Source organism: Trachymyrmex cornetzi, unplaced genomic scaffold (assembly GCF_001594075.2).
Source record: "Trachymyrmex cornetzi isolate Tcor2-1 unplaced genomic scaffold, Tcor1.1 scaffold715, whole genome shotgun sequence".
Taxonomy (NCBI): Eukaryota; Metazoa; Arthropoda; class Insecta; order Hymenoptera; family Formicidae; genus Trachymyrmex; species Trachymyrmex cornetzi.
This window is the reverse complement of record NW_017300043.1, coordinates 115,566-125,669: the sequence shown is the minus strand read 5'-3', so window position 1 is coordinate 125,669 and position 10,104 is coordinate 115,566. Positions and strand designations below refer to the sequence as shown.

Here is a 10,104-nt window from a genome sequence, read left to right as displayed (position 1 = left end):
TCTTGTTTCAATAAAAGTAAAAATTTTGCTATAGAGTAGAAGCGAAAAGAGCTTTGTTCCATTTGCGGATTCACATTGTACCTACTTGCTTCTTCATCCTTTTCTTGTGTTTCTAGATTCTCAAACCTTTTAAATTCTTGATCTATGTGGATTGTTGAATCTTTTAGACTTTTATATCTAACGATATGTCCTTTAATATTTATATATGCAATTTCTTTAATTTTATTATTTTTTATTTGTACATATATATTAATCACTTTAATATCTTAATTATTATATTTTTTTTACTGTGTATGTTATTGCAGTCTTGTTTATATGTATATATTTGTTGTTTGTAATGTATTTCTTGAATTGATATTAGACCTTTCTAATAAAAGACAAAATATAAATTTGTTTTTTTTTGTACTATATATAATATAATTTAATTCTCTGTACTTTTTCATGTCCATTTTCTATCTTTCTGCTTTTCTCTCTGTCTCTCTCTCTCTCTCTCTCTCTCTCTCTCTCTCTCTCTCTCGCTCTCTCTCGCTGCACACAAATTCTGTTTTTTCCCCAACATTCCCCTCAGTTTCTCCTCTTCGCGATGTCCGGTGACAAACGGTTGCCTTTCTACGGCAGCCGGAAGAAAAGCCGGTTCAAAGAGCAGGGAAAACGAACGTTAAAAAAAAGCGACGGACATTCCGCAGGGAGAAATATTTTCTAGCGTTCGTAACTCATCGAATCTTCCGCGTCACAAAATTCTCACTGCAAAGAAAATCTACTAGCAGCGAATTGACTTTTAATTTATTTAAGCATTTATCATTTATTATTTACTTCTATATCATTTATTTTACTATTATTATATAATTTTAATGAAACATTTGAGTAAAATTTTAAGTATAATTTATATACAAAATAAAAAACTATTTTAAAAATAATTTATAAAAATTGTGTAATTATAAAAATTATTGCTATTATTATTTCTTAAATTATGTTTGATTTTTGTAGTTGTACATTATAATTACTTGGAGGGATGACTGCCTTAATTTTTCTCGTTGGCTAGGTAAGCTGGAAGATGGATGCGGAATATAGAAGGAAGAGTGTAGGAATAGTGGGTAGAAATTCAGAATTAGGACACGATATCTTCGTGAGCAGTGAGAAACATCGAGAGCTCGCTAGATCCCTGAAGTAGGCTTATCTTCTACCGGGAGCGTAGAGAAATACCTATCCACTACCTTACATTATAATTATTGTATTCATTTAGTTTATATAGTTTTTTTTATGCTAAATTACATATATATGGATGCGTGTAATTTTGCACCGTAATAATGACACCAGTTTACAAATTTCGAATAATTTTTAGTACAGGAAAAGGAGCTATGGCTATTCTTAATATATTTTGAGACGCTGAATATGAATCTGCTGCCAGAAAAAATCCATTAGGTCGAATTTTTAAGATATAGTCAATTTTAAGATGTCATTTGTTAAATACTAAATAGCACGTCTATTTTTAAGATATATCATTTCTTTCCAAATAATTTGAGTGCGATAAGTGATGAGCCAAAAGCATTTTTATTAGAATCTGATGATAATTGACTTATTGACAATCCTTGTTAAGAGTATTAGAACGAATAGATAGAGCTAGGCGACTACTAATATGTGAAATATAATACGTGGACTCGTAACATATGAAACCGATTCAAAAAACCGATTTAAAGGACAGAAATTAAACGCTCGACAGTTCTGATTCGTTTTCTAATTTCGATAAAACTTTACTGTATATTAAAAGAATATCTTGTCTTATATTTTTAAAACTGGACGTGATGAAAATATTTTGACTGCATATTCGGGCTTAGCGTCGAAAATGATCCTAGAAACAATCTTTACACGCTCTTACACAAAATTTGGTAAAATTAGTATAATTAACTTTTGAGTATATCACTATTATTTCGTGAATTATTACATCTCAAGTTTCCTTTTATCTTGCATTTCTTTAGACTGTCTACATTTTTAAACGTAATATATGTCTTTATCGTGCTTTTCTCGTCAGCTTAATAAGATTCATAATTGTCTGCCATAGTAAATTAAAGGTCATAGAGATAGAGTCGACTAGGCGGATAAGGGCCAGATAAGAGCAGCTGAAAAAGGGGCATGAGGGGAGGTTGCGGGGAAGAAGGGATAGGACGTAATATGAAAGATGGAGTCCCGATAATCGAAACGGTGAACTGGATCAATTAAATCCTCCGGGGTAGACATTAATTATCGAAGGTGTCGTCGACAATTTCCGATCGCGCGTGCAATCGAGGTACGATATTCGGAACGAGTTCAGGATTTTGCTCGCGGCGCATCCTCTCTCTATCGTACAACCATCGTCTCTTCATCTCTTCGTCCTTATTCCTCGATTGACCCTTCGATCTGACTCGAGACATGTAAGATGGCTTCTTATATCGATCGCTATTTCAACTCCAAATATATTATCAGCATATAGGTATGTGTTTCAAATGGATGACACCAAAAAATATCTATAAGAATTAGTTTTTTTGACACTAATAGTTTTTATATATACACTAAAATAATATTATTCTATCTAAAAATATAAGCAAAATAACAAGAAAAGATCCTAAATAGTTTATAATTGGCATTATTTTATTGTTGTCATCATATATCTTTGAAACCTACATATTTTGTCAATTTATCTCGATTTATCACGCAAGGATAAATTGCGTATATAATCCACAATAGAGGTAAATATGAAGGATGTTATGTAAACGTCGATACTGCTGACACAAATCGAATTATTGATAATTCGCAATGAATTTTGACGTTGGTGATCGGCAAATATAGTTGCTGCGACTGAGCTAATAGGATCGTGCCGAAAGTCGATACTCGTCACGAGATCTCGCGTCTTAATCGGATTTTATCGCAGATTTTCCGCGATATAATATCCCGCGCTATTTCTCGTCAACGAACACTGTTATTTTTGAATTGAGCGACATTTTTATATATCCGTTGCAAAAATTATTGCAAAAATCGTTTGGTTTTAATTTAAGTGATAAATACTGAAATAATCAATTTTCTAATTTACATAATATCAAATTTTAATATTCCTACTATTAAGTGTTAATTTCAATGTTAATACTGATTGTAAAAAATTTGTGTGTTAATAATTATTCAGTTTTAGTTACTCATACTCATTTCAATGAAATAGTTATAAATAATCATAAAGTTTATAAACAGTTATAAAATTTCTGTATATAACGAACTGTGAAAGAACAATACAGGATTTTTATTATCATCAATTAATTTATTAAATCTTTATATTCAGCTTCAAATTAGAATTTAAATAGATAAATTTAATAAAGTTTATGTATATTAATCTCTAAGAAAAATATAAGAGAAGAGCAGACGTTTTTTAAAGTATAAATTACTTTTTAGTGTAAACTTACTTTCTTCAATGTTTTTTTTCTCTTTCGGATTTTTTAATTGGAAGAGTCCTTTTTTTTGTCTCTTTTAATATATTTTTTATACACGTTACGTGTTAAACTTTAGAGACATATTCTATTGAAGTTCGACTTTGATTGATATCTAGAGATATTTAGATTTTGATTAGATTGATTTAGTTGGATTGATTTTTAGATTTTGAGAAATATAGAGCGTAATTAAGTTTGCAAACAAAATATATTATAGAGTATGATATTATTCAATTAATTTCTTTAATGAATTTTGTATAAATAGTCTACTTTATGCATATATCCCTTATTTTATGCATACAGTTATCAAAATAACACATTGAAAATGTTAAAATATCAAAAATTATTCTAAAGAAAATGTATCTCTACATTTGAAATAATATACAAAATGCTATACACTAATTTTCTACTGTACATTTAAAATGGTGTAAAATTTATCATAATATACACATATATGTAAAAACTATTACTGTTTAATATGTACAAAGGTTTCAAATACATAGAAAATTAAAGCACCCGGAGCGAAAGTTATGTATTGCGTAACGCTGAAAATGTCTCGTTGCATTATTTTATATCGCGTTAAACTTTCCCGCGCATCGTTGTTGTGAATTAATGTCAGCTTCATTTTTAACGATGAGCCTGGCGTTTTCGAGCGGCTTAAATGTGGTGTCAGGCAGTCACGCTGTTTGAATGATCGGTGATCCAGCTAAGCCTCGTTTAAATTTTAAGTGAAAAAGACTAGAGGGAATGTGCATCGATCGCTCGTGGCAGTTTACGAACCCGCGCCTCTGTTTTTATCGTATGTCTGTTATATACAGGATGTATAGATCATTTTGAGTATCATTTTGTACAAACAAATATATATAATAAGGATACTTTATTTCCTATTGCTAAGGCAATAGAATGCAGAAATTTGCATCATTTATACTAAGATAAAATAATATTCTAAAAAAATATTAGATATTATTTTCTACTTAATATTATCAGAGAGAAATAAGTTATTGTAAATTATTTATAACTTAAATAATTGATTAATATGACAGTGCTATTTATGTCGCCAAACTGCTTAACATGTTTGGTCAATAATAAAGCAATATAAATAATATTAAATTAATCACAATAAAGATTTACCTGTAGCATTGTATTACGTCAATATTGAACTGTTTATTAAAATTTCTTCTTGTTCGATACTCGATTATCTGATTTAAAAAAATTTTTTATTTAATATTAATCATAAGGTTTATTAAAAACTCTCTTTAATTGTTTTAATTGTTATACGTTATGGATCTTAAAGTTATTCCACAATAAGCCATTGGTAATAAATCAGAAGTCGGAAGCTAAAAATTGACCAATCACAGCCAAATGTAAGAAGAACAATTGACTATGATCGATCAATTTCTAGCTTCTGACTTCTGATTTGTTATTGTACTAATGTCTTATTATAGAATGTGTGTTGGAATTAATTGAAATTTTTAACAAAATAACGACCATCAAGTTGGTTTTATAAAAACCAGAAAATTCGATTGCACGGAAAAGAAATTTTGCTCGAGTTTCATGTTGTCGCGCTATTAATCATTTTCTTCTTCCGTCACCAAACATTCAGACATCGTTTTCTTCAAGTTTCCATTCGATGGGCAAAGAAACGGAGAATCTGAAAGACGCGTGAAAGGAGCGGAACATGTCGGAAAGTTCTATTTCCGGTCGACGGGGCCTGTATCGGGCCCGACGCGAGAACACGAAATGGCCGACTTAAGGAAGTTTTACTGCGAGACAAACCGAAAGTGATTCGGCTATCCCGAGGGAAACTTTCTTTTCTTCCTGCGAGCTTTTTCGTCGGATTACGGCCGCCGACGAACATCCATTCTCGTTTAACGCTTTTATTTACCGTTTGCGGCTGTCTCTCCAACTTCCTCCCGCTTATCGGAATTTTCTCCAGTCGCGCTTTTTGCTATTGTTTTATTTTTTCACTGTCCTCCGAAAGCGCTCGCGATAATGGTCAATGAATATCCATTGCTCCGGGAAAACACAAATGAATTCAAACCTCAACCATAATCAAGGATTTCGCAACGTTAAAGTATACATACGTATTTGGACCAGATACTACGAAGAGATACATTATTTCCAATAGATTGAAAAATAGATTGGAAATTTAAAGATAAAATAGGAAGCAGTATATAGAGAAAGAAGATTTTAATATAGATATACATCTAAAAATAATTAAATAAATATTTAAAGGATTATTTTCTTAAATATTATTTGATTCAGGTGTCTGATATTTAGGATACAATTATGTGTGCATTCAATTGTCACGTGTTATAGAATGGTAGTAAGCCTATATTAAACTACTACTGGATACGAGAAATGATAAGTTATCACTAATCTATACATATTATACTGTAATAGTATTTTTTGTGTTAGCGTTTATCCATGTGTTCGCACAATTCTTCCACTTTCCCTTATATACCAATATCTATTTCAATCTTAAAGCCAGAGCATATTAACGTATAATGTATCAAGCATAAGAGAACCAACCAATCAGTCTTTTATTTCATGGAAAAGGAAAAAAAATGAAATAATTGATTGGTCCATTTTCTTATGTATTATGCGAGTTATTTGCGTTACGCAAGACCCTGTGCTCCCGCTCTTAGAAACAAGATTTTGCTGCATAAATGGTGATAAATGAAATTATTATTTCTTTTACTCTTTTCTACATCACCTGCTCTTTTATTGTTCTGAGCGGTTTAATTTTAGCAACTTAGATGTTCTTTGTCACGGAAATTCAACTACATCTCGACATGCAGTAGGCAACCATTAGCATCGGAGCGAAAAAGGCCCGAAGCGACCGTTAGGCATGTTGAATAATGCCGGGGGCGGGCATTTTTTCTAGTCCAAGTGCGTGCTATTTTTTAGCATCCGTTCTGTTCTCTATTGCGTAGGGTGTTCTTTCTATCACTGCTTGTTTTTTTTTTCTTTTTCGAGCTCGCCAGTGTCCCTCGGAAAAATCTATAAATCTAGCGCGCGGGCTCGCGAACGTCAGGACCATTCGTCAGCGGGCAGATTGGTGGGAGGGAATGGATTCGAGGAGGGTTGGGGAAGGGGTGCATACGTGGCCGAACCCGTGTCAGGTGAACACTGCAGCTTCGTCCCGCATGCAATAAAGCCGCGACGATTTTACGAGCGAGGCGAGCCGGATGACGAGGTAATTTACCTACCCGTTGGGAGAGGGATGAAGGGACGACGGGAATGAATCCATACCATGACTCGCTACAAGGCGCTTCGATCGTTTCGATAAAGGTCGGCGCTTTTTATCCGACACCCCAAGAGCGATGTCACGTGATTTTCGTACCTCCGCGGAATCTTCAATCTTCATTCTATAGAAGTCCGCTATATCGATCTGATGTAAGAACCGCATCTAACGTAAATGTACACGTGGAGTGAAAACTTAGGCATAGTATTAGTATTCAATTTTAAAGATTGACACCTTTAAATATACGTTTTCAATTCGGAGGTAGCCATCTCATTTTTTTTTACGTAAACACAATCACCTGGAATAATTTTTCTAAGCTATTTTTACACTCTGACATTATGGATTTATTCACATTTTCTGGAAAAAAGAAATAGGAATTAAACAAATATTAATGATATCTAAAAAATTAAGGATTTCTAGAAGAATCTTAAAAAATAAAGATTTTAATTAGTATAACGCTTTTTATTGCGGATTTTCGGTGGAATTGCATTATTTAAAGGTTCGTAAAACATAGTTATCCAAAAAGAAAGAAAACAATATCCATTTTAGAACAATTCACATTTTCTTGTCGCTAAGGTGATTATAACCGGGTTAAAGACTTTCATAAGAATATCTGAGAACTTAAACGGGACTCTCTCACGAATGAAATGATTTCAGACTGGTCTCCTCTCCAACGCGACAGAATGAAGCAGCGAGTAGCAGTAGCGGTTCGACTCAACACGGAGCGACGTTCGCGGTCCGGGTTGGCACGATGGACGGGGTAGTCACGCATCATTTACGAGCTGAAACACGAAGAGATCTGGCGGCTTGGGCGCGGGCGATTGTTCAAGGATGTCACACGGCTGCTCATTCCTTGCGAGAATACACTGTTCGTGAGTAATCTCACGTATTAACTATAATTTTAAAAAACTGGATTTAAAATTTTTAGGTATTTAAAATAATGTGCCTAATAATTTATTTTAGAAAAATTAGAAAATTGACAAAATAAGATTGATAAATGGATATTAAAAGTTATGTAGGTCAGATAGAAGTGTGTATAGCATTTGAAATATTTGAGAAAATTGTGAATCCGAGTTCTTTCTATGTAAGTTATATATCAGCGGATGATAGTCGACATCTACACTCTCGTCATTTTCCGCGTTCGGTTCGATGAATTTTAATTTCTTTTCAGCGACGACGAACGGCAATAATAAATCGAGATGAATGCCTCACCCATTTCATACGCGTCTTTTTGTTCACGTCTCGCGTCGAACTCATCGATGATAAAGAACCGTGGATTCCCCCCTCCCCCCTCCGACGCGGCAGAAACGCGCAATGGAAAAATATATACAGGCTGCCTCATAAAAAATAGTATGTCACAAGGAATTTTCTTCAACATTAATTATACAATTACGATTATGATTATTAAAAATAAATAAAATCTTTATTGATTTTTATTTAATCGTGCTTATAAAATTATCATATTTATATAATTACGTTTTATATCTGACCAAATTGTAATTCAGAAGAAATAGAAACTATCAATTTATTAAAAGATTAATTTGTTTTTAAAAACTGTCTCGCTTATGTTATACGAATATGTGTGTAAATTTAAATTTGTAATTTGCGTTATTTATTATATAAATAGAATAAGAACAATTGATAAAACACTAAAACATCACAGAAGCAACAAGCAAGATATATAAAATTAATATAAATAGATTGTGAAAAGATTTCTATTTTTCTCTCTACTGGTATTTTAATTTTGTGATATTTTGTATGTTATAGGTTGCACATGGCAAGGTAAGGCCTGTCAGTTGGTTGTCAACCATGAAGAAGGTTTCGCGCTTTACTCCGCAGGAACGCGGGGTACTGCCGGGAACGGCGTAAGTCCTGGATCACCACCCACGCCACTCTGGAGAAGATCCTTCGACAAATTGAAAATGTCCGCGGACGACGGCGCCCGTCTTCTGTGGCTCGATTTTGGAGGCGAAGATGGCGAAATTGTGAGTATTTGATAGACACATGGATTTCAAAAATCAAAAAGACTGGAAAATTTAATATCCCGGGCAATTTTCAAGCGTCGTAAATTTTTAAGAGCAAGTTTATGGAACGAGAGAAAGTTTGCTATAATCGTAAATTTCTTCATTTCAACTTACATCATTCAATGTAGTTACTCTAAGACTAGGACTCCTACGTGTATCATCGTTTTTTTTTTATTAATGATGAAAAATGGCTACTTGTTCTTAGTTTCTGAAAACTGTTTCCTTATTCATTTCAATTCATAGACACTTAACATTGATTAATTAAAAATTAGATATTTTCTTAAACAAGTAAGAAACTTAATTATTTATTCTGTCATCAGTAAGTAAAAAGTATCGGTTAATTATTATTGTAGGAGCTAGATTTGGAAAGTTGTCCAAAACCAATCGTGTTCGTCCTGCACAACTTCCTTTCGGCGAAGATTCATCGGCTTGGTCTGAGTGCATAGGGGCACGAGGGGGCCCTCACAGAGGCCCCCGACTTGCCCCCTCACACTACGAGGTCTGTTACCAGCGTCTTTCTTCACTGAACTCGAAAATAATCACAGTGAAATGGAGAAAATTAATTTTTTTCTTCGAGAATTCGAAGTAACAAATAACAGAACCGAGACTTGATCAGAAACATCCTAATGGATAAGAAATGTGAGGACTATAATCTTTGTCAAAGATTTCGCATCGCGTGCAGCATCCTATTCTAGTTGCGAAGCTTTGAAATGTGGAAGAAAAAGAGATTCGAAGTGAAACAGTAATAGTGTAACAGTTTAGGAATGAGTGAGAATAGAGTAATGATTTGGACAGGATAACGATCCGAGGATTCTCCGACTGGAAAATTATTGAAATCAGCAAAATTTCAATACAATGGTAATTTCATTCTTCAAAATCTGAGAAAATAAAAAATATAAATATTAGATACTTGAATCTCAAAATATTTAAGTATTTCCTAATCTGAAATCTTAAAAGCTAAGATTTTTAAGATAATTTAAAAATTTCAAAAGTACAGGGAAATTTTAGGAGATTCTTAAGAATCAATTTCATTATTTACAATTAATTCCAAATTTTATTGTTTGTTTTAATATGTACTATGTCATGACTTCTCAAAGATTTAAATATTTCTGTCGTTGAAATCAAAATTTAATATGTACGATTTTAAAAATTAAAACAACGGTCTAGCTTTTTAAATGAAAATGCAAAAAAACATGCAAATTATACACATCGTAGAATTCTCGGATTCGGTCCAAGGATTCCAGTATTTCGTGAAAAAGATGTAAGCAAGATGAAAAGAAGACTGTATATTTATAATTTAGACAGTCCACGTATAAAGATCTTCATCGAGAAGCTCGATTGCGATAAATCGACTCGAGACGGTCGTTAAAAACTGGGTAACAGT

At 33.0% G+C, this 10,104-nt stretch overlaps 1 protein-coding gene across 1 annotated transcript; it reads left to right on the top strand.

The window, feature by feature from the left end:
* The first annotated feature begins 1,054 nt into the window (after window positions 1-1,054).
* Window positions 1,055-9,494, top strand: LOC108767662 (beta-1-syntrophin-like). Its single transcript, XM_018517639.1, has 4 exons — window positions 1,055-1,167; window positions 7,354-7,568; window positions 8,464-8,681; window positions 9,074-9,494. The coding sequence occupies exons 1-4, from the start codon at window positions 1,055-1,057 to the stop codon at window positions 9,164-9,166; spliced, it is 639 nt and encodes a 212-aa protein (XP_018373141.1). The 3' UTR covers window positions 9,167-9,494.
* The last annotated feature ends 610 nt before the right edge of the window (window positions 9,495-10,104 follow it).

Coding starts and splice junctions, on each gene's coding strand:
- LOC108767662 (XM_018517639.1), top strand. CDS start 1,055: ATGGATGCGGAATATAGAAGGAAGAGTGTAGGAATAGTGGGTAGAAAT. Junction 7,569..8,463: donor CTTGCGAGAATACACTGTTC/GTGAGTAATCTC, acceptor TGTATGTTATAG/GTTGCACATGGCAAGGTAAG. Junction 8,682..9,073: donor GAGGCGAAGATGGCGAAATT/GTGAGTATTTGA, acceptor TTATTATTGTAG/GAGCTAGATTTGGAAAGTTG.